The sequence below is a fragment of the Synchiropus splendidus genome, chromosome 5, assembly GCF_027744825.2.
Source record: "Synchiropus splendidus isolate RoL2022-P1 chromosome 5, RoL_Sspl_1.0, whole genome shotgun sequence".
Taxonomy (NCBI): Eukaryota; Metazoa; Chordata; class Actinopteri; order Syngnathiformes; family Callionymidae; genus Synchiropus; species Synchiropus splendidus.
The window spans coordinates 18828482-18853809 of record NC_071338.1 but is presented as its reverse complement, the minus strand read 5'-3'; the positions used below and the strand labels follow the sequence as shown (position 1 = coordinate 18853809).

Here is a 25328-nt window from a genome sequence, read left to right as displayed (position 1 = left end):
CTCATGTTGTCTCTGAAACTAACTGGCCCCATTTGACCATTACATTGTCATGTGTTATGAGTATCGCAAGAAGCGCTTGGCAACAAATGTTGGCAGGATGTTTGAAGAATGACCCACGAAGGTCTCGGTCTGCTGCACAATGGAAACCCCCATTATGGCTGACAGGCTGCACCTATTCCACTCATTAGGCGCGAAGCCTCTCAGCCGCAGTTCAAGTAATAACACAGAACTTTAAGACGACTGCCAAACTGTTTCACTAATTGTCATGAATATTTTTGTCATAAAATTTTGCAGTTATTCAAGAGTAAGCAGCATAACCTAATCTGTTCCTCCCATTTCTTTATCTGTTTGATTTCAGGGAGCTGAACTTTTCCTGTCATCTATGTTAGTAATGTTGTTATTTATATATATATATATATATATATATATATATATATATATATATATATATATGATAGTCATACTAATACTAATAGCAAAGGTCTGCATCACTAAATTCCAAAACAGTTTACTGGTTTGAAACCAAAACTCAAAGTAAATGTTGCTTTGCATGTTTTCAGGTAAATAATCTAGTAAAACTCACATTTTTCATTGATCATGACCAACTTTTAGATAAGTTCATTGGGGCACTTAATCTAACCAAATGAAAATCAGTTCTTAAAAAAAAGGCTTAATAAGCAAATAGGCAGAGTCACATCACCAGATCAACGTAATCCAAAATGTCATTCCAAAAAAACATTTGATGGAATCTTCTGCACTGATCTTTCTTTTAATTTCAATTGCCAAATTCTGTTCAGTTACGCGCTTCCACCAAGTGCCAGGCGAAGCAGTGGTAGCAAGTTCCATCCCTGATGCCGTTGGTGTCTGCAGTGTGACATTTGAAGATGGCTTTGCAAAACAAATGACTTTTCCCAACACATACCAACAAAGCATTCACAGGCACGCACAACATATGAACTTTGCATATCTGTAATAGAGTCATGACCCCGTGGTGATTAAATGTTACATTCTTTTGACACAAATGCAAACAATAATCAAAACAGCCACACAATCAAGCACCGCTGAACATAGTATGTCATAAGACATGGTTGTGTATAGTTCAAATTTCTGTCTGCACAAACGTCCAAAAGGGTGATAAGATTGCAAGACAAACTTACAAGAAATCGCTGTTTGGCTCTCATTTTTCTCTGTACATAGGAGGAAGAGAAAGACTACGGTTGTCTGGGTGGATGAACTTATGTAAGAAAGGGCGCTCTTTGCCGGATCAGAAGGTTCAGATATCACTGCCACAAAGGTACCATGGAGGAGAGACGGAGAGTGAGGGGTCAGGTAGGCAGAAAGATAAAGGCAAGCAGCTGTAAATGGAGATATGAGGAGGGAAGGGCAGGTGGGAAAGGTAGGGGTACAGCAAAGAGGATTTTGAGGTGAGAAAGGAGCCTTGTCTCCTGTTGCTGAGGGCGACGGACGTACAATTGCTTACTTATCGCCGCAACAATAAGTTTGTGATGAGGAGATGCTGCTTGATTTCCTGCTATAACAACATCTGAGCAGGAGGACACAACTGAAGTCAAAAGGAAAAAAGAAAAAGAAAGAAAAAATAAAACAGATACAGATTCCACATACATTTCTGGAACATCTGTAGTGATGTGTACTTTGCACTGCATCAGAGATGACAAGGTGATGAGTAGAAAACTAGTAACTTCCAGTGGAGTAGAGGCCCTTCAGACCCATTACTGATCTACACTGTCTACAAGAAGCCCCAGTGTAGAAGCCTGAACACCGCAGAGAGCAACTGCCTGAATAAACTGGAGAAGAACGCTGGTTCCATCATGTCAATTCATCTCAGAGAATATAGAGCTTTTGCAACTAACCTTTTATGAACATGATGTTCAACTATCTTGAATCACTTCTACTTTCCTTTAGGTGCTGCACTATTCAAGTGTTATTTTTAGGGATGGGATTCGATTTAAAAAAAAATCTAATAAATAATAATTAATTAATAAATCGCAGTTTAATGGTGTAAGACTAGCTGCCACAAGAAGCCACATTTTTCAATTTGAATGGATTTGGTATATGACTGAACCAAATGATGGACCCATGCATACATTTAAACTACAAAATATTGTTTATTTTGCATCAGTTTGACCATAGCACAATAAATCAGGATGGTGGCTATATTCAAGTTTTTATATCACCTTATTTAAACTAAAGCGCTTTTAATGTCTTGAAAATATTTGTATAAGAATTTCAATTTTATAAGAATTTCATGTACATTCAGAGTAGTGGAAACCCTAGCCATTGTGTAGTGAAAAAAACGTGTGTAGTGCTTTTGTTCACTTTTGTGAACAAAAGCAAACAAAAGCATCTGTTTGCTTTTGTTCAGGGATTCCTCCATGTTTGTTGTTGTTGTTATCATCCTAGCTGCGTCGTGTCTTGTGCATCAGTGGGATCAGTGGACCAGGAACTCCTGCACTTAAAAAGGTTCCACAATGTCTGGAGAGCAGTCCCACCACTGATGAATTTAGGAACTGCAACATTTCATTGTCAGAATAGATTTAGGAATGAAGGAGACGTATTGACGATGAAATAACCTTTGCATATCCTATAGCTGCATGTCGTGAGCAAATCCTGATGAGGAACTTGACTGTAGACCTCTTAAGTCCATGTGTAAAAAATCCAATCAGGACGGAAGATCACGTCATAGTGGATATGCACTTCATGAATTGAACTTTCTTGGTATTTAATCGTCCATATTGTGACATTAAACAGAGTTTTATCAGTCTTGTTTCTGTTATTCACAAGGGACATCACACTTTACATCCTTAAATCTTCTTCACATACAATTCCCCTCATTAAATTCAGAAACGAGGCCTTGTAAATATATTGAGATATTTGTCCAGCAGAAGTACCACAGGTTAATGAGATTTCTTGGCTTCAGAGGAAAGACCTTTCAAATCTCAAACAAATTCATCTTGCGGCCACATATTTGCAGGAACTGCCATTATTGAATCAAGGACCAAAGGCCCACTGAATCAAATTTGACTCTGGCTTAACATTTAACACCTCTACACACGCTAAAGAAATTGGGGCTTATGCAGAAAAAAAACCCACCCCGAGTTGAAGAAATGATTATCTGGCGCATGAGCTGTATTCCCACTGTCATCAATGCTGTTAACTGATTCACTTTCAGTTCCTCTCCAACAGATAGGTTTCCATATTAGACGGCCATTTATTATTTATCTATAGTGGCTTGGCAGCTCTTTTGGAAAATAAAGCAAATCCTCTGGACTAAAGATCTAGAATAGCCCTGCGACCTCTCCATTGAACCCTTCAGCATTGTCCATCAGTCTCCTAGAGCGTGAAATCTGAGCTCAGGTGGAGATTATTTCTCGATGTGTAAAACCCGTCTCCGCCACCGCACGGCTACATAAACAGCTTGGACAGCAGTGCATGTGTATGCAGTGCTTGAAGAAAGGTTTCTTTTGTATTGTGCAAAATGATATCTTTGCAGTGTAACCATCTCTGTTACAGGGGGAAGAGATTGTGTTTCGCTCTGGATTTGCTTCAGAGAACTAGACAAATGAGCATGGGCGGCTGGCTTCGGACTCCTGGTGCCTCAGTGGACTCACGTGGGGAAGCGAGCTGCCAGATGAAAGGACGCGGCGTATGAGTGAGAACTCAATCATGAGTAAATATGGTATGCGTTTTAGTTTGGTTATTAAACTATGATACAGATTAATACAACAAGCAAAATGGCTATATAAAATCAATGTATCAAGGATGCTGAAAAAGCCTTGAAACTCCTGCAAAAAGAGTTGTGTCTAAAAGTGTCTAAAGTGGTAGTGTCCGTCTCTGTGACAAGCAGCTTTGTCCTGCACATACCCACCGGGATTTCCTGCAGTAAGCGCAGCTTGCCAGGTAGACAATGAACAACGGATGTGGTCAGCTGGTCAGGTCAGGAATAAGACAGCATCAAGGATTAGCCGCTAAGCCTTTTATGTGCAGCGGTGAAGGGCAGTGAGCGTCTTCATGGACTGATGCTGGCAGCAGTTCTTAACATCACGATGTATGTCGGAATTGGGTTGGTACATTAATCTACAAGTATAAGCAGCCACATGGCGTCTCCCTGTGTAAACATGATCACTTTGCTATGATGAAAAATGCACAAAACAAATCCCCTCGTGGAGCTCTGTTTATGTCATTCAAAGCTCATCACAGGGCCTTCTTTGTTCGTGCGTGTTTCAAAAAGCATCGTGAAAAACAGTCTGCCTTGAGTGGAAGTACGCAGAAGAGGTTTGAGATTCAAGGTGTAACACGCCGCAGTTTCATTTTATTAAACAAAACGGTAGCAGACATGTGAAAGAGCCGTTTTATTCATCACAGAGAAAAAGTAAATTCATTGTAAGAAAATGTATTTCCACAATAAAAACATGAATCAGTTGTCAAGACCCAACAAGCGGCTGTCTAGTACAGTTTACAATGCAAAAGTAAAATTTGCATCAATGCATGTTTGTGTAGCAGCCAAATTAGTGTTTAATATTCTAATCACAGTAAAAATGTGATTCTTGAAATATTTTAGTTCCCCGTCAGGCTTGTTCAGGGCATATGTCCTATGTATATTTTTTTTTTTTCACACTGGCAGTTACCAATGAGATTTTACTTTGTAGGGAAAAACACAATAATATTACCACAGCGGTCTCAGGGAGGATGTCAATCTCGTGCCCTGGGTGGCTGGTAATACTGCTGAGTGGGTCTTGTTCGTCGTGGCTGTCCGTCTCCTCCGCGGCGGAACTCTAGCGAACTGTCATAGTACCCGTCATCTTCCTCCTGCCAGTTTACATTTGATATGGTTGTGATGTTACTGTGGGTGATCAGAAATCATTTGAGGTATTTTTGAAAAGATAATGGCGACATAAAGAAGAAGGCAGTTCTCACCATGACGCCGGCAGAAACTGGTTTGATATTATGCAACAACACTTCTTCACAGTTCCCATAGTCACTGAACACGACCACAGCTGTAGAGCCTGACGGATGCACAGCATCTATTCTGGCAGGGTAGAACTTGGCAAAAAAAAAAAAGACAGTAATGAACATCTTATTTTCCAATATATTTAACAGTAGAGCAAGCGATTTAATATAAATGTGAAAAACCAACCCCACACAATATCATTTCAGGGAATTCAGTGTCAAAACAAGACTTCAGCAAGTGGGAAGCATTTGACACCTCTTTAATATGTGTCACCCCAGGACAATTGTGTCATTTGAGAGATTACTTAAATGCATCCTATTTCATTATTTTCTTTGGAAATAACCCAAATAAATATTGTCTTTAACAATACACGGTATGACGTACCTTGCTGTCTTCCCAGTATAAAGCCAGGCACTGGTCACCAGGTTTCCAAGTCTGATCCATAACTTGACTTTTTTCTGGTCCTCTTGAACCTTGACCTTTGCCTTGTCCAGACCTTTTCTTTGGTCCTGGATTATTGGGAGTGTTCTTCCTAAACGATTGCTCTCTACTGGGTGGAGCAGATAATGCTGGCTTGATAGGTCCAGTTCTCTTTGGTTCTACATCTCCATTGAGGAAACATGGGTTACCTGTTGACAACTGAGAGCCTTGTGTTGTTTCTGAGAGATTGGAGCGGCCAAAATGTTCTCCCCGTGAGCTAAACCTGGAAGGACCACTTTCCCTTTGGCTGTCAATTTGATCAATTTGATGATTCTTTCCTCTTTTCCTGTTGGAGCTTGGATCTTCAGGTGTATTGTCAATATGTCTTGGTCCTTTACTGTCCAGGTTATTTCCAGAGCCACGGGGAGTTTTTGATGGATGACTGGGAGCATTGTCCCTCTGCCCTCTCCTATTAAACGATCCTGCAGTGGGTCCCCCACCTCGATCTTCATTCCGCGGACGCTGGTAGAAAGATCCACTGAGCTCCAACGAAGGCTCAGGTTCTTTGAAATTTCTCAAAGTGGATGGTAACGATGAGGGAAAAGTCTGCTCTTCTCGCATCTCCCTTCTTTCATTGTGCAGTCTGTCAGACGGTCCACACGACCATCTCTCTTGGCTCCTCCACTGCTGGGCTTGTGTTGAACCGTGGAAGTTAGAAGGACCCTCCTGGCCTGGCCTTGGAAAGTCAGAGTCCCTACTAAAGCGAGGTGGACGGTCATTCTTTTGCTGCCTATGATCAGGTTGGCTGGAGAATTTGGACTGAAGCGTATCTTTGGAGAAATAATTTGAGTTGAAATTGGGTTTTCTCTCATCATTTCCAGAAGGAATCTTTGGTTCTAGGGATGGAAGTAATAATTAAATAGAGAGAGAGAGAGAGAGAGAGAGAGAGATAAGTAGAACGGGGTGACAGAAGCAGCACATCAATAATAGAAAGCAGAACATAAATAAAATGCAAGAAATAGGTTATATTCTGTTTAAGAGTGAATTCACTCTAAAATCATTATTATTATTATTATTACTGTAAATAAAAAAAAAGAAAAGAAAGAAAAAATAATCAAATGACTTATTACCGTCAATAGAGAAAGAGCCCATTTTGGACTCCAGAAAATCAAATAGGGTGCTTGGTCCAGATGGCCTTCCTCCTGCTCCTCCCTCTTCCTCCTCATCATTTCGTCTGGACCTGCCCCGTCCTTTACCTCTCCCTGAGTGATCAAAAACATGTGCGCAAAATGAACAGGTGAGATATTCACAAATGAGGCTGACATCACCATATTTGCACAACTAAAATTAGGATTTAAAAATCCCTTTGTGCCGACAAAATGTTTTTGACACCACATATTTAAGAGACTCTCCTTATAGGACAAACTTCTGTGTGTGAATATGTGTGTATTTCCTGACCTCTTGGAGGTGGCCGCGTGGACTCAGCAACCGAAGGGCCAGAGTTGCCTCCGAAAGATCCCACCAGGAGGCTGTTCAACGCAGCCTCAAGGTCGTTGTTATTTGCCATCAACGCTTGACGAGCAGCCTCCTTGTTAAAGCCCATCTCCATGATGTCCCTCAGAGCTCGTTCATCCACCTGCATCATTAAACTATATGTTCAAAAAAGCATCAAGGCACCAGTGGAGGCGTTAGTGCACATATCTTTTGTAGTAGTGATGTGCTATGCATGTTTATTAGCTAAATACAAGTGTGTATGTCTTTCCTGCACTTCTCCTGCAGTGTGCATTGGAGCTGTACACACAACATTCCTTACATAAACAAATGGAAATATTATGGTCATACAACTTGACTGACTTCAAATCAAAGTTGGCTGGTTGAAATTAGGGATGGGCGATGTGGACAGAAGACATTATCACGATAAATACATTTTCATTCTATTCCATGTGTTGGACATACGACAGCCTCTCTTGAAACTGTTTTATGATAAAGATTATTAGTGCAGTTTGTCTCCAAAATCATTATTTGTTTATGCTTGGATATAATAGTTAACTAAGTGTAGAGATGAGATATTCAATGTTTCACATCTTGCGTAGAACCCACTCATGTCTGACAGACTGCTCTGCCAGCTTTATTTAGGGGTTAAATTGAGCCGTCTGTCTGCTGTATCTCATGTCTCTTAACAGTTGAAAGGACACATTTCCGAGGAATATACTGTTGAAAAAATATTAGATATAATGAGAATAAATGATCATTTAGTCATATTCTATTCTCGAAATCATTATATGAACTGTCAGTGTCTTGCCTTGCCTAGTGTGATGAAAAACCTTTTCACAATTCTTTCTCCTAAAGTGGTTGTTTCTCAATGCCTTGTTGAAGATTTCACTAATACTTTAACCGCTTTAGAATTTGTCGATGGTCCCTAACTGACGCCGGGTCGTGGAGAGCGCAGCGCGCCATCAGGGTCTCGTCATGTTCATGTATGCAAGTCCAATGCAGCGATTGAGCTGCGTGTTTATCGAATTTATCGTGAGATGCAGAATTGTCATCGTGGAGATATATCATGTACGATCGCCCAACCCTAGTAGAAACCAAGTGTCAATTGCCTCTATTTAGTGCACCATAAATTTCACCTTAATAGTCCAGCGTAAATGAGATCAATCCATTAGAATATAAAACAATTCTGTTTTGAATTGGCAAAAACAAAGCGAACCAGTTCACGGTAATTTCCATCTTGTTTTGGATCACTCCTCTCAACTCTGTCTTCTCGCCTCCTGTTGTGGTATGAGCCTCGTCCGTGAGAGGAAGAGACACCACCGGATAAATTCTTTCCTGCGTTTCCACCTCCTCCGAACGTGCGTGGCCCCTAACAAGAAGAGTTAAACAACACAAAAATCAATACGAAAGCGTGGGAAGAGAAAACAATCACGAGTGCAGCAAGACAAAACTTTTAAGTACACAGTTTTGATTGGACGAATTGTGGAAGCAAGCAAAGAACTACTTTTTGCACCGTGGGAGGAAACCAGAGTGGCCAGTGGAACCTCCCGGAATCATTTGGACTACATAGAAAGGCCATGCATACTAAGCTGGTTTTAAACCTGAGACCCTTTCACTGTGAGCAGCAGCAACCACTGTGTCACTGAGCTTCCTACTACAAAGGTAATTATTTAAATTTAAAACAATTGCAGGAAAAAAATGAGTAAGTAGCTTCCTAGCTTCAAAGTCTACCCACGCATTTTCATTGTGAGTAAAAACGTATCATTAACATCAAAAGCTCTTTCTAACAATCGCAAATTAATTCACTTAACATGGACTAAAAGTGTAATAACATAATTCAAAGAAACATTTAGTAGCTATTTCAAAATCTCAAACAGCCCACACATACTTGCACATACTGTAAATCTTAGAATAACATGTCATCTGTACAGTAATTTGTAATATTCACCCGAAAAGGAGAGAGAAAAAAAAACATTCAGAGGTTACTTACATCTTTACTCTTGGCCACCTCTGCAATAGCAGCAGTCCGTTGTTTCTCAAACTCATCGTTTTCATCCGCAGTCTTGACCACATTCACAGCTTGCAGGGTTTTTCGTTTGTCCAGTTCACAGCTATTTACTTCATTTTGCGCACACCTCTGTAAATAGGCGATAAAAGAAAGTAAACCATAACAGTTTAGTCGGCCATAAAAAAAAACAATTTAACAGTGCCGTTGAGCAAGTTAGGCCGCTGTAAAGTGTCACTTTGGTTCAATAACCTCAAAGTGGAATGGAGGACTAATAAAAAGTACAATGGCACAATTGTGAAAACACAGCAACTAGACTATTGGAGACGCAGCCGCAAAGCGACATTAACCAGAAGAATTAATCATTAAATTAACACAACATCAGCTTCACACATGTCGTAAGAAATCCAACCAGTACATCACAAAAAACTTTTTTAACTATACAATAAACCAATGACTATACCAATAAGGCGTGAGCATTGAGGCCTTCTTAAAAGAGACTGAGGTTAATATTATTGAAATATCCTCTTTATCTTGAGACGCCTTTGCACTAGTCTGCTAGCTCATACATTTTTAACATATTGAATTTCACTTGGCATCTGTTTTTCACAGTCTTCTATTTCAGAGAAGTACTGAGAGACATATGGAGTGTTATACGCTCACCTGACCGAACGGCACAAAAGGAGGAGGCCCACCTTCAGCTCCGATGTTATTTCTGTTGTGTTTGGCCAGTCTCTGCGGGATCATATTGACACTTAATGGTGATTCAGAGACAGAACCCCAACAAGGGAGAGATGAGAGACTAAGGATGGCTTTAAACTCTCATTCAAAGTTAATTTGTTTTTACACTCTCAAAGCAAAACGAGGTAGTTCTTGGCCACTCTTACCCGCTGCAGTTCCCATTTCTCCACCATGTGATCAACTTCTCCTCCAAGAACAGATATTTTTGTGTCATCCAGCAGCAAAAAACCATTTTTAACCAGGATTGTACCAAGCAGTTTTACTTTTGTCCCTGGGGGGGTATCAAGACTGAAAAGCAAGCATAAATCACAGACATTATTGGAGGATTATTTAACTCGGCTGACTGAACCAAAGACAAGGATTGAAAACATTTGAAGCTGCTACAAATTTAAAGTACCTGTACTAGGCCCCACAGCCTGCTGCCTCACCCAAATCTCTATATAAGTGATATGGAGCAGTGCCAGGGGATGCATGGGAAGACTAGGAGAGACTATTAATAATCCCAGCTGCTCACCCATCCTCCTGGTAAATTAAAAGCCCCTCTATCTCATCAGGCCTGATAAGGCCTCTGCATCATTCATTAGGAAAGCGAAGGGACTTAGAGGGATTTCCAGCTACTGATGCCGGATGCAACAATTAGGGGTTTTGTGCCAAACCTCTGGGTCCCTCATGATAGCAGCTGACATAAAAGTTCATATCATTTGAACACACAGCCAGGATGATTGGACAAGCCACATTCCCATCATCCATCTCAATCTTTTCCATGTGACACGTATCTCTCACGCATTTAAGAGGTGGCTTTAACCACCGCTGTCACTATCGTGTCCGAGTGTGTCCGTTTGCACGCGTGCATATGTGTCGCACATAAAGAGGGGATTTGTTCTTTTCATGGCCTCTCTTCCCATCAGGAAGTTAAGGCTCTCATTCTGGCCGCTCCACCTGTACAGACCGGCTGGTCACCATGGTAGCAGTCACCAAGGCCACCGTTGCTGGGCTGGAGACGTAATTAAGGCAGAGGATTGTTAGATCAGCTGCCACAACGGTGGAAACTGCAGATTAAGGTAAAATTGAGGCAGGTGGTCGGCCCAGGCTGCGGGTCGCAATTATGTTTTGGAACATACCAAACATCAAGCACAAGCAATTGCGCAGAACATTTTAAAAGCAGTTCCACACCTGATTTTTGACAGATGCCGAAACTCCAACCCAACACAGTTGACATGTCCGTCTGTCATCTGCAGACGCAGCATCCTAGGGGCAGCCTTGCATTCCTCGTTGTCTTTGGGTGCCGAGACGTTCCTCATTTTCTGCAGCTGCAGAACACATGGACCATCCACCTTGCAAGAAATAATTGACAAATGAAAAAAAATCACGACACTAAAAAGTGAAAATCAACATAAAACTTGGGCAGCTGCTGGAATATAGTAAGTTCATTTCATAAATCCATTTGATCTACAGCAAAACAGAGCTAATATGAATAAGGATAATAATTTATTAAAATAAAAACTGTTTTGAATGAAAGCTGTAAACAAAAGGGATCAATGGTTTCAGGTAAAAAGTAAACCAGGTGGCTGCAAAATGATATGTCCGCCATTAACGGTAGAATACTAAGGCCATCTAGTGGCGCTTTGCAGAATTGCATTACATGGAGAGACGAGATAACATTGACAGTAACGTATTGGACGCACCATTACTCGACGAACAACGCCCAAGTCATCATCAGATATATCCAATCCATGTAGCATGAAACAGCTGAATGAGAATCTACAGCACTTACTTTCTCAATCTTTCCACCATTGATGTCAGAGGGGAGGAACTTTCTACCGATAAGTTTCAGATCACTCTGTAAAAAACAGTTCAGAATTAATGTAACAAGTATGAAGTAGATCATTTTTTAATTATACAAGAATTATATAGATTTGACTCACATCAAGTGCAATGCGAATAATGTCATTGTGTGTAAGCTTCTCAGCAGACCCTTTTAGTTCTGTAATGCCTTCATCACTGAGGTACCTGTGGAATTGAAGGCATAAAAAAAACATGAAAGCGTTATTGCCGGCGAAGTAGTACGATCCATAAATGTATTTAGTAACATGTTTCATCTCTGATCCGTCAAACTGAAAGGTCACCACCAGCACCTTTGAGGGACGCAGTGGAATGTAGGTGTGCCTGTCAAAATATGAATCTGACTGCCCATTTTCTTGTTTATTCTATTTGCCCAGCATATCTTTAGCCCACTACTGTTGTTCAGAGAGTCTTTAATGTGCATCTCCAAGGGATGGTGTCCCCATTTCCAGAGGTCAGTAGATGACAGTTCTTTCATCTTTGGCTTTGAACAGCAGTTGAATGAAACCTCAAATAATTTTTAAACTGAGAGCGCCACCTGCTGAGCTTAGGGGATAAGGTTTCATGAAACTCTTGCTTATAACTAATGTTGCGATACGTTTAACACTGGAACTAATGTTAATGAGTTAATGCACTGACTTTAACATACCGAAAAATATTCTTTACTTATCTCAGAGATGAGGAATATTATGATGATATACAACTCAGAGGTGACATTTTGTTTGGTCAGTGCAGCTGCTTCAAGCCTTTACTTTCAGTAGCGCAGGTATAACTCTAGCATGTGACTGAGAATGAGAGCTCGGCCTTTGTTTTAATATTCCTTGTTTTAACAACCTACAGTCAAGTAGAGAGGGTCGCTGTCTATGCGCGTGGACGTATGCTTGGTGAGGTACAAAACGGATGGATCTGAATCTAAATCTCGCAGAACTATCGGGGGAGACGAAAAGCAAAACACGCACACTTGCTGCAACATGAGGTGGCAGGTGCCAAAGTTACAATAGGACGAGCAAGAACTCGCTAACGACAACGTGCATCTCCATCATCTATATCTTCAACAACGTTCAAGAACGGACATCATATTCTATCATTGACTAAATCCGTGCACATACAAATCTATGTTCATCCCATGCTTCCATAATAAAAAAAAACAAGGTTAAGTTTGCGAAGTTATTTCACGAGGCTAACCGAAGTTAGCAATAGTGCTACCTACCAGCCTTCGTTTTTCAAAGAATCACTCAAGCCAGTCATCGTTGCTCCCGGTATAGAGGTGTAAGAGATTCCACGATTATTTCTAGCAGTTGATTACTTCATTGATAATTCGGCAAGCGAACGCGATTGTTCATATTTTTGAAAACGATATTGCTGGCTATTATTAGTATTTGACGATCACAATAGTACGGCCGTAAAACTCACACTTGACGTAAAGCAAATACTCGCTCAGACAGTACGGAACGTCGCAGAGGACAAAATTCGCCTTTGCCTCTCTTTTAACTGGCCAACGTGACGACACAAACATAATTCTGCAAAAGGCAGACTTTATTCCGTATAACAATGAGCTACATCCACAATAAGTAAATTGTTATTTACAATAAACTCGCTCTCTTTCTATGAGAAAGAGACCCTTCTCCTCAAGAAAGTGTAAACCGTTTAATTATGTTAAAACATTATTAATTATAATGACTAAATCTTCAGTACAATAATCAAATCAAATCACTTAAATTGTGTTTTCTGCCATTTTTGTTAAATTGATCAAAATGTCAATTGTCATCTGTCGTCCAATTGACACTTTAAAACGAATCGTTGGGCAAACAATAATAACCAAACCATTATGTATAGATAAAGCATACAGGAAAATTGAAGGGAAATATAATAATATTGAACTAAATGCAAATAGATTAAAATGCTTTTGGAACTTGCTGTTTATATTGAGGAATAACAATAAAACCGACAACAAAAATGTCATAAGAAAATAAATTCAGTGTTTCGACCGCAGCGTGGACTCAGTGAGTCTGCGTAAATGCTGTTGAACATCTACTATGAAATATATGTCATTTTAGATTTTAACCCCAAGATGGCAGTATCTGCACACTAAAGTGAAACCTCTGTCTTCCGTTGAAATGACTTTCCATGCATAGACAAAGCATTTAGGTGTTCGACCACATCTAGCTGTTTTACTAAAACCTGAGATTAACTTTGATAAATGTCTCATCTAAGCCTTTATATCTGTAGTTTCCTTGTATTTTGAAGGAGCACAGTCAGTCACCGGTAATATAAAAATATGAAAAATATTAACTCCCTTGAGTGCAATAGTTAACATTTTAATAAGGTCAATAATAATGTCATTATTAATTAGAACATTAAAGTAACATGAGAAAACAACAACAACATGGAATTGAATTTACTAACATTTGTAGCTGGAATGTATATCTTCTGTCTTCTTGGCGCCTTGGATGTAGAAGATCCTTAACTATCAGTGCAGTTGGAATTTATGCTCCATGAAAACCTCAATCATGATTTGTGATGTTTGGTTGCTGTGACGTGCAAAAGCAATAAAACTCTATAAAACTCATGAAATGGGTCAATGCTATCCATCTCCACTCCAGATTCTTCAATATACAGTATACATCCTCATAGTAGAAATTCTCCATGCCAGATTTGGCTACTACATTAGGCCAGATCAATTGCCTCCTATGGAAGGCACAGAACTCTTTTGGGATCATTTACTCAGACTTCTCCAGTGCCTCCAGAGGTTGAGAGATTTTATTTTATTTTTTATTTTTTCCTGAGGGGATATTGAATAACACTATGTGGGCACCCAACAAGGTTCAGTACAGAGCAGCTGTAGGAAGATGTGCCACCCGTGGCCTCCAGAATGTGAGGACTCCTACAAACAATAAGTCTCAGTCCAGACTGTTCTGTTTCACAAAGTTGCTGTTCCTTAACATCAACAGCAGTCTGGGTTTGGGGCATATACCAGGAAGTGGATTAACATTGTGATGGTGATTTAATTCTTTTTTAATTCTCGCCATGAATCATGGCGACATCCAGGAGTAAAACTACACGGTACTCAATCGCTGTCGCTCACTAACGTACAACATTCTTCTTCGATGGCTCATGACTAGTCGCTGCCCATCGGTAGACACTGCGAGACCTCAAAATGAATGACGCTCGTTGACGTCATATGACGGACAGCCTTGTCGGCCAACCAAATACCGTTATGTTTGTAAACAGTACCAATACAACCAATCGTGGGTTAACCACCCCAAACAGCCGCCGCTATTGGCTAGATTAAACGCGCATTTGGAAACGTCACTGCGCGGGTATTGTCAAACGAACTTGTCAAATGTGTTCCGGTATGATATTAGCTGCAAAATATTCGTGTTTCGCTTGAAGGAGACACGTATGCTTTCCCACAGGAAGAAGGTGTCTAAAGGCAACTGGTTTCGCGGACCTATGGTAACTTACGCGTTACGTGACAATCTTATTAATTGGATTAGCTGAGTCGAAGCCTCCCGTGAACGACAGTACCAACCTTCGGTAAAGTCGTGTATTGTTACTCATATATTATCTGCGTGTGGTAGACCAGTGTTCGCGATCTGTCTATGGCGACTTTGTAAAGAACTCCCAACTCTTGTTCAGGTGTTAATGTTTCAGACAGTGTGTCAACGTCAGCACCGATCGCTTGTCACGTCTTTTCAAACAACATGGACACCTACGGCCAGCGGTTGGACTCCATGTCGAGCAAAGCTTACAAGAAGAAGGGCATTTCTTCCCACCACGGTTCGCACTATGACGATGGAATTCGCAAGCCAAAGTTTGTAAGTATGACCAGCCGAGATTCAAGTGAAGTGTGTGAGTTGGCACTCTACATTTGACTCGTTTTGTTCTGCAAAGTGAACCAAAGCTATCAGATAGAGTGTGATTTGATCTACCATCGGTCAAGAGTCAATCTCAAATATGGCAATGTTATGGATTACTGAAGTCCAGAAGTCATATAAAAGGTGGTGCACACCTAGGGTGTCTGGTTACAAACTTGCTAGGCCACATCCACTGGAGGACTGACCAATTCCCCTTCTAGTAATCCAGTGGCACACATAGGATGCACCTGACACAGCCATTATTGCTTTACTTGGATTATTCCAGGGATTGCTGACTTTGTTGCTTATGAGTGGTGCTGTTTGCTTGTTGTCCCAAAGAGAGGGCACTGCTTTTGAGAGGTCATATTTTAAACCTCTCACTCAAAACATCAATTAAGCTGTGATTAACTTGTAATAAAGACAATTATGATTCCAGTTCAATCCTAATTACTTGAAATATATCAGAGTTAACTTTTGAAGTTATTGTCTTATGATCCTGCTTTTCTGATATCAGAATTGATTCATTTGTTGTGTTGATGGCTTAAATATTTCCTTCAATTAACTGTCATAACCAGACGCCGAAACAGCAGGCAAGTCGTGGATCTTTTTTATAGGCCTGCCGAGCAATTGCAGGGCTGATCCATGCATATGTCTCAAATCTAAAGCAAGCTATAATCTAAGATTAGTTTCAATGCAAGTCACTATAATCATCTCTCCTACTGACAGAGTTGGCACAATGCTGGCTTATCTAAAATTCCTGTTATGATGCAAAGGGGGAAGACAGATGAGTCAAGTGTGACTTTTTCCATTATTGGTGATTATCATGCAAGAAAAGTCACCTTCACAGTTGTTTTTGTTTTGACTGTTGAAAATGAAAAGTTAAAATTAGCACAGGGTTTATCTTGTATCCTAATCCATGCTCTTCCGTCAACTATCCATGCCCTGATCTGTCTAGTGCCTTCACTGGTGCCTTTTCTTTTTCTTTTTTTTAAGTCAAGAGGCAGTCAGTCTCACTGCAGCTTATTAAAAAATAACTGCATGTCACAGTTCTGCATAAACAATAAGCCTTGTATCTAAAAGTAAAAAAAAAGCATAGATTGTCTTATAGTTATGTAGAAAAGACAAGTAGCTGATGAAGTTGCAGTCAAATTTAGACTGGTTTTGTCGGACTGCAGTGGTTGATCACTTGATTTTTACTGACGCAGGACGTCATCTGAACAATACACATCAAAGTGAAAAGTACCGTGACTTTATGTTATGCACTGTAGTAAAGATAAAATGCGCTGCTTGTGGAGAAATGAGAAGCAATTTGCGTTTCTTTCTTGAAAGGTCACTCCCACCGCTTCACGAATATATAAACAGATTGACGTTTTACACTTTTCTGTTAGTTGAAAATGTCAGTGTTTGTTTGGATTTTAGAAACAGCCAAGATTATATATTTTTAAGAAACAGTCAGGTCGGAAGATAGTGTCTCTAATGTTAAATCGTCAAATAGTAAGTGCCACTCAAATGAGAATTTTATTTAATACATTTTTTCTTGTTCCTTGTTATACTTCTACACTTCTCCATGATGCCTCTACCTCTAACCTTAGGTATAAAATATGCACATTAAAGAAGCTGCAGCCCTATAAACCACATGACTAGGTTTTCCTGTCCTGACTCTTTGTACGTATATCTATGCTCTCATGGGATGATTTGTGGAGATACACTAAATGTTTTTGGTCTGACATGAGTAAATGTCATTATATACTGTTGCGCACTTCATCAAAAGGAATTATTTATGATGTATGTGTCAGAATTCTCATAATAGGATGGTATTTTGACAAGCTGCTATAGTCTAGCCAATTTAATGTTTATACCTCTGGAGAGGATTGATCATCTGCACTGTGATCCACAACCTATTTTTGACAGCTGTTGGAAAGTTAAACGTTTGTTTATTGACTTCTCATTGCTTATTAGGTCTATGCTTTGACAGTTTGGCTTGGTAACACCTTGATCGCATAAAGGAAACAACAAATTAAACACGTTTTATGAAGTCCGTTTGCAGTTGTTTCCGGTTAATTGACAACAGGCCAAATACCAAATGTCTTCTGGGCTGTCATGAGTTTGTTAAACAGACAATCAACTAGAGTTTTTTTCAAGGCACCAAACAGGGCGGTGGCGGTTGATGGTTGAGGTTGAAGGTCAGCTTGCTGTAAGATTTTTAATTATATTCATTTCCCCCCCCCACGCCTGAGTGCCTTATTTTCAGTTTTTTTCTCTTTTTTTCCCGTATTTCAATTTGCAAGTAACACGATTTTTATCAGAGACTGTGAAATCAACCTTTACATAGTTCGAGCTAAAACAAGGTTCCAGCACAATAACCCTCAGAATTGTCTTGAGATTGGACCTTTAGCAACTTTTACAGAAGCAAAGTTAATAAGCTAAAAAAAAATCATCTCATTATTTTGTAACGTGCCCGTTTGCTGTGGACCCACAGGCGAGCTGCCAGCTCAATAAACAGGGATGTGTGCACCACAAAGGAGCATGCACATCATACATATGCCTGGAGAGGAAACTGGGGATCAGCAACCTCTATCTCTCAAGGCTTCAGGAGATGTTAGCTTGTGCAAACACGATTTCACTGGCAGTTTTAGATGCTTAATAGTGCAAAAATAACTGATCATTCGTAACCAGCCAACATGGCAAAAGGTAAGACAATATTTAGCAGGGTGATTGTTTCAGTTTAATCCTTTATATTGACTTTTCCACCAGCAGAATATTTCCGTATTTGCAAGGGGATTTGCTGGTTTTAATTACTTTATTATTAGATTAGTTTATAAAATGAAGGAAATGATTTGTTCTGGACAAATGTATATAGCAAGCGTTGACAAAAATACATCTGCTGAATTACCTGCTCTGACACAAGGCACTTTCTTATGGTCATAAACGACTCTTCACATTTATAGAGGGATGTATTTCTTCTCTTTTTGTCCCAATCAATTTGTAGTTTTCTCTTCTTCCTGTGTTTGATTTAAACACAGAATACTTACATTCCAAATTTGTTTGTCTTTTCAGACATCACTTAAAGGATGATTTTTTTTAAATCAAGTTACTGTATTCCACTGATCAAGTTATGTTGGAAAACTACATTTCCCACTAGTCTTTTAAATCGCTGTATGTCTCTGAAAGTTGCATTAGCCTCAAGTTAAGCACAAGCCAGAGGGATTCTCGCAGTCAAAAACACGCTGAACTCACAACATGTGGCACCATGATACAATTTGGGGATGATCACTGCACATGAAGTCTAAGATATGACTTTAATAAAATCGTGATTTCAGAACTTGTATAATACTAATCAGAGCTGTATTCCTGAAGGCATTTCACTGTCTCTAACTGATTCTCATTTCTCTTTGTTGTTCTTCTGTTTACCTGCAGCACCTTCCATTTAAAAATATAACAGATGATGTGGTAAGATTTTGGAAGCCTCATGTGATCAAGCTAAAGTTCTCTTATTTTCCTGACTGTCTTATTAGTAACAAAAACACCTAACCCTTGGTCATCCCACAACTAATATCTTTCTCATTTACACTTTTTTTCAATTTTATTAGGGTGCATTGGTGAATGCAAATACCAAATAACCAAATAACCTTAACAATATGTGATTCTATATGCTGTTAAATTGATGCACCGATGTCTCACCAGCTCGACAGGTTTGCCAGTATACGAATACCAGGCAGCAAAAAGGAGCGGACTCCTTTTCAGAATTCTGAGCACAGCGCTGCGGATTGGTCCAAGTTTTCATCATCAACCTCACAACAGGTGGAAGATCTTTCTTCAAAGATCACCTCGGAGAAGGAAATCTTGGCCTTGTTTGAGAAGATGATGGTGAGTATAATAAAACGCCGATATATGCTTGATATCAGTCCACAGTTAGTTGAAAGGAACCAGTTTTTATTTGTCACGTGACATGAACTGTTTCAATATGAAATTGGAATTGTGACAGACCCAAAACACCGGGGAAAACCCCAACGTATACACCAAGAATAGGGATTAAGCCAATTATGTATGGAAGAAATGATGGTGGATTTGCTGTTATGCTGGACTTGCTTTTGATGTTATCCAGGCGCTGCGAGCCTCTGCCATGGGTTATTACATATTAATCTCAGGAACCCTTTCGTCAGGATTGCTTTTTGCAGCTGAGAAAAGAGAAGGTTATGATGCAACATTTACATCCATGATAAAACATTAAAAAAGAATTTAAAAGAATAAATGTACATGTGCGATAAATACATTCAATGCATGTTTTCCATCATTGTGCGTTTAATAATAATTTTGGTGTTCTCGTCTCGATGTTAGTTGATCTCAGTCAACAATCTAGACAGCTGAAGGGTCAATTCTGGCTGCTCGAGAATTGGTGAACTCATATTCTGGAGCAATCATTAATGTTGCTTTGCGTGGTTTGTATGCATTGGAATTCAAAGGACTCAGAAGCGTCAATCTTATTACTTGTTTCAGACTGATAAAAATGTTCTGAGCTGAAAGTGTATCTCAAGCTCTTTCTCTCTTTCTCTTTTCTTTTGATTAGGAGGATATGAACCTGAATGAGGACAAAAAGACCCCGTTGAGAGACAAGGACCTTAACACGAAGAGAGAAATGGTTATTCAGTATATTTGTACTGCTTCTAAAGCTGTAAGTTTGAACTAGGAAGTGGTTAGTTTGAAGAGTAAGGTTTTTTCAATAAAACCTTGCCCTTCACATTTTTTTGCACCTTACACTTTTCATTTTTAAATATCAAAGTAGTTGGTTCAGCAAAGAAAAACCTCCACTAAAATGTGGAAAGTTAATTAGCAGGACAGGGTAACTTTCTTTGGTCTTTGGATAAACCTTTATTTATTTATTAATTTCATTTCAAGAATTGAGTAGTTCAATGCTAAAAGGGAATTTCTACTGCTGAAATTTGGAAATGTACTGTAACCGACCCAACCCAGACCATTTTTGGTACACAGGGTCTGCTTCTTATGCACACATGAACGTTTTTATTGTGATACAGTTACACCCTGTTGTTAGTACTGTTAGAACCTCTTTCATGAGATTTAACTGCACAGTGATCTAATGATGATGCGTTATAGCATGTTTATTGTTGATGTTACAATAAGCATATTGTAGCCATGTTTTTGTCACGGAAGTGCCCTGAAACCTCTTTAAAGTTGTGCAGTCTACCATGGTACCTTTTTTTGTGTTTCTTTTTGATTTTAGGGAAGCTTAAGAAGCAGCCACCAGATTTCTCCTCAAGAATTTCTGGCAGAGCTGAAGTCTGGGGCAATGGATGAACGTCTTGTTGCTTGTCTTGACTCCCTGCGAGTCTCTCTTACCAGCAATCCTGTCAGGTAGGTATTGTCCATGCTATTTATATTCTTGAATTTTGGATGTGTTTTTATCTGTTCTGTTAGTACTTCGTTTTTTATGCAAAAATTATAACACCAGTTTACATTAAACAGCGTGTATAGGTCTATTTAAAGAATTAAAAATGAATGGTTTGTACAAGGGCCAAACGTGAAATGCTGTGACGCTTTAATGAGCAGGGATGAAAATCTAACACCAGAGTAACTCTTTATAATAACTCGTTTTTGGGGGCTGGAGATAATAGGAGTGTTTTGAGTCCGTACTTAAGCTGCCACACGTTTTCATTTGATTTGGCTGCTTTTTAGATAGCCATTTTTCATCTAGCCAGAGGGTGAATACTGCATTTTCATAACAATTGATGGGGACCACTAAAATGATCCTGACCGTCTGACAAGTTTTGCAAACCTGTGAGGACCCCACCTCTGTTCAGAAACATTTGAAATGGCAACTAACTCAGTAAGTGGTTATGTCACAAACTGACTACACTCCTAACAAAACAAAGTTGTGCATAAACACAAATAAACTATGATTACTCAATTTTTCCCGAGAGCTAATGTCAGAGGCAATGGACATCCAGTTGGTTTTAAGTAGGTAGGTTGTAGGTACTGACCACTGCCCTACTGACAAGTGGCGAGATAGTGGTATATTATAATATAAAATGTCACTTGCTCCACCAGTCTGTGGTTGTATTATTTGACCGATTGGAGGAACATCAAAAAAGCCAAGTAACTAATGTTTGATTTGGAACTGATGCGTAAAAATGTTTGAATGTTTCTAACAATTCCTTTCTCATGGGAGCCATCGCAACAGAATTTACTTTGTCCGCCTGGCTCTGCCATTTGACCTTCCCATAAACGCACCCATATCAGCAATTTCGCTCTCCCTTTCCATTTTGAAAAAGGCCAAAACTCTCGTGCACAAAACCATAAAGGCTACAGGATGTAATTATTTTAAATGGTTGTGATGAATGGTTCTGACACACCGAGTGGAAATTGTTTTTTGATATTGTATTACTGGCCTGAATGTTTTAGGCCACTGTTTTCACTTAAGCTTGAGGACAAGGAATAGGTTTTGTACAGCACTGTTTGACAAATATTATTATTATTATCATTTTTTTACATCTGCTGTATGGTTGAGATTTTTTTTCTTAGTGGTGGTACACCTTTAAAAAAAGGAAAAAAAAACACAATTTAGGATGGGTCTCTAAAGAAAAATAAACATAATGTTGACGAAGTTTAAAACCCTGCTTTAATCTTCTGGTGAGGCACAATCCAGTGCATGCTCATCTCTTATTTAAACATTTCTTTATTCCGTTGTATGTCACACTGCATTTTTAATGATTTTTTTTTTCCAGCATTTGTACATTTGTTTTGTTGGCAGAGACTGGGGAAGGTCCTCTTGCTTTTGTGTTGTGATCGAGGAGAGTCATTTTGAAAAGACATTGGCGTCAGACTGAAATAAAAATTTCATTTGTTCACACTTTAATGTATGAACACTGCGGGAGGGAATTTCCAAAATACTTCAAGACTGTTTCAAACAAATTTATTCTGTTCAACTTAGAGCTCTTTTTTTTTTTTGGCATTTTCAAAAGGATATCAGTTCCGTGTGATGAAAATTCAATGACATGTAAAACGTGAGGGAAAAAGAAAAGTGTAGTTAAGTCATTATTTGACAACAATTAGTGTGAAATATCAGTGTTAGACCCATGTGAGCTGATTTTTATATTTTTATTAGTATTATTTTTTGTACACAATAGAAACGTTAATATTGTTTCACCCTCTCTTGTGGTGCTAAAGCAGTGATGGGTGTGTGGCTGGGCTAAGATTTATTTTTTAATATTATATTTAACCTCTGTGAATTACACTGAATTGCTGGCTGCACTTAGAATATCATGCTTATTGATTGTCCGAGGGGGTGATGCTGACCTTTACAGATTATTTTTGATGTAATGGAAGCCGTGCCGAAGTAGGAAAATGTCATTTGGCACCTGTAAAACCCAGGAGATGCTCAAGTTCACAGTGCCCTCCTCCTGACTTTCATTCCACGTTTTGTGTGAATGTTTTTCCAAATAGCTTTAGACCATGGGAGCGTGGGTCCCATAACCTTCCTTTGCAGTTGTTTTTGCCATTGATCAACTGATTATTTTCCTCTGGTATTTACCTTTCTTCATGTTGATGAAAAAGCTGACTGCCGTTGCAGCCCCGCTATGTATTTCAATGAAGTTGTTGTCAAGACCTTGGTCCTCCTCACTCTATTACGAAAATGACCAAACCATATTCTGGTGAGAAGTGGGGGCTAAATTGAATTCTTGCTCAAACATGACAGCCTCTCTTTTTAGATGCATTCACAGGCGCCTTACACATCTTTATCAACATTGTTTGTCACGTTACTCCTGCTCTAATCAATTTCTTGCTAAGGCCTGCTTTCGCCTGCATTTTTATTGGAGTTCATGCAATGGTGGGATGAAATGAGATGGAAAAGCAGTCCTTTTTGTTTTCTAATAATATTGAGTGTTGTTTTCCATAGATGGTATTGCTATAATAACAAAATCTTCATGTTTTTATTGCTCTCATGGCACTTTTAGATCAGTAATTATGATAAGATAATTTAAAAAGAGTTTGAAAATATGCTTATGATTTGTTACTTTATTTGGAAGTGAGATCATAACATTTCTCCCACTGACAGACTGATGCTACTAAGGAAAGTGGACGAGTTACGACCCATGGAGTGAAGAAAATTTAGTTGTTCTCTCCACACCTTTGAATAAATTGTTTTTATTTTGTGTGTTTTATTGTAGTATACATCCAGTGATTTAACAACACAAGGATAGTCATGTAGTGTAATGAATGATTCACTTCTCTCTTGAATTATTTTGATAATAAATCTTATTCGGTATTCAGGGGATGCTGCCAAGATCCCAAGCAAGTTGACATTGCACTGTTTCTTACAGCTGAAGGCTTCTATTTTTCGTGGATATAGTTGTTGAGTTTTGCCTTCAGTCTTATCTCTTTGAGTTATTGATTTTATGTTTGCTATTTCAGTTGGGTGCAGAGCTTTGGGCATGAGGGTCTCGGTCTGCTCCTGGACATTCTGGAGAGACTGCTGTTCAAGAGACAGTAAGCTACACTTCTGCTGTTTTTATTTTCATGTGAACGCTATAATATCACTTTAATATTGCATTCCTTATGAAATTAACACCTTTGTTTGTTCGTTCTTAAATTTTTTTTTTATCTGCAGGCAGGAAAAGATTGACAAAAGAAACCAACATAAAGTTGTCCAGTGTCTGAAGGCCTTCATGAATAACAAGGTATAAGCCTAAGAGGGACCAACGTTAACCAGTGTATAGAACATTTCACTCAACTTCCTATTTGATCCTGCAAACAGCTTCTTTTTTTTCTCAGTTTTAAAGGTTAATGGCTGCTTAGGTTTGTTCATTGCCCAGTTATGTGAAATGACACTTACTTATTACTGTACACTGTGCTTGCAAACTCATGTATTTTGCTATAAGGCATGACTGTAGATTTAGCGTGCATTGTCTTGGAAGTCAGATATTCTCAGATATTCTAGCCACTCAATGGAGGATTTCCGAATCGTAAAGTTGGATAATCCTGACCCTCCCCAAGTGCGCAATCCTAGATGGCATCCCCAACGTCAACTGGAAGAGGTTTTAAATCCATGAAATATGGCAATAGAAACAAACATGTTCAGCAATTTGTGTTTGTTCTTCATCCTGTGGGTTTTCCAGTTGCAAACAAAGTGTGTGTCAATTAAGAAGTTTCTTCAATCTGAACAAGGCTTGTGTGACAATAGCTGTCGTGGATATTTCTGTCTCCAACCTCGCTCAGTGGAACACACTGAACTTGGCTGTTACATCATTCCAAACATCAGCGATAACTAGAACTAGAACAGCATTAGTTCTAGTTCACCTTCTCTGCAACTGATGAGCTGTCATTGAGTCTTCAATTTTAATATCCAGATAAAATTTGCATTGATTATTACTATTTAAAATCGCACAGAAATGAAATGTGTTGCCAATAAACGACAGGGTTGAACATGAATTGTACCAATAAATCTAACCACATGTAATGTAGTTTAGCCAACTAAAGTCCAACTAAATTAAACTGAGCCAAACGAATTCATTATGACTCTTTTTTTTTTTTAAGTTCCACTCTGGGTTAAATGTATATTTGGGCTACCAAAAAAATCTTTTGATGTGGAACTAAAACCCAACGGGGTTCTAAGTACAGCTGCACTTTCTCGTTGTGTTATAGTGTCTCTTGTCATCCTCTGGCTGAACAGGTGGCAGATGCTAGCGTTTACCCGTCGGCCCCTCTAACGACCAAGAACTCTCCCTCGCCGGAGAGGCATCTTGGGATACGATGTACCCAAAATGCCAAGGAGACAGCTGCTTCCTGCCAGCTGTCGATACAGCTTTAACTTTTCAAACCAGCTTGATCCAAAATGCATGTTTATCACCTGTCAAGAGAGTCGAAGTACACCTTTTATATTCCTTTTCAACAACATACATTATACCTACACGTGCAACATTTTTCTGTAGGTTCAGCGTAGAGCTAAATATCCGTTATCAACGCAGTAAATGTTAAATGCATTTTC

The 25328-nt window shown here is 39.2% G+C and overlaps 2 protein-coding genes across 6 annotated transcripts in view; one reads left to right on the top strand and one right to left on the bottom strand.

The window, feature by feature from the left end:
* Positions 1-3822: 3822 nt before the first annotated feature.
* tdrd3 (tudor domain containing 3) lies at positions 3823-12918 on the bottom strand. 2 transcript variants are annotated; one of them, XM_053866713.1, is made up of 13 exons: positions 12682-12918; positions 11555-11639; positions 11404-11469; positions 10803-10963; positions 9776-9917; positions 9552-9623; positions 8874-9020; positions 8100-8252; positions 6848-7025; positions 6520-6651; positions 5354-6285; positions 4936-5061; positions 3823-4861 (listed from the first exon to the last, which is right to left on the bottom strand). In XM_053866713.1, exons 1-13 carry the CDS (start codon positions 12717-12719, stop codon positions 4859-4861), a joined length of 2235 nt encoding a protein of 744 aa, XP_053722688.1. In that variant the 5' UTR covers positions 12720-12918; the 3' UTR covers positions 3823-4858. The 2 variants fall into 2 exon arrangements, with proteins under 2 accessions (XP_053722688.1, XP_053722687.1); XM_053866712.1 differs by having other exon boundaries at positions 3826-4827.
* A 1878-nt stretch (positions 12919-14796) lies between these two features.
* The window catches only part of LOC128758503 (protein diaphanous homolog 3-like), a 69154-nt gene continuing 58622 nt past the window's right edge, over positions 14797-25328 (top strand). For 2 of the 4 annotated variants that reach the window (XM_053864493.1, XM_053864494.1), the window contains exons 1-7: positions 14797-15289; positions 18746-18778; positions 19013-19195; positions 19896-20000; positions 20568-20698; positions 23756-23830; positions 23952-24021. In XM_053864493.1, coding sequence (XP_053720468.1) covers positions 15176-15289; positions 18746-18778; positions 19013-19195; positions 19896-20000; positions 20568-20698; positions 23756-23830; positions 23952-24021 — 711 coding nt within the window. In that variant the 5' untranslated portion in view covers positions 14797-15175. The remainder of the gene's footprint in view (positions 15290-18745; positions 18779-19012; positions 19196-19895; positions 20001-20567; positions 20699-23755; positions 23831-23951; positions 24022-25328) is intronic. The other 2 variants (XM_053864492.1, XM_053864495.1) reach the window with 2 other exon arrangements.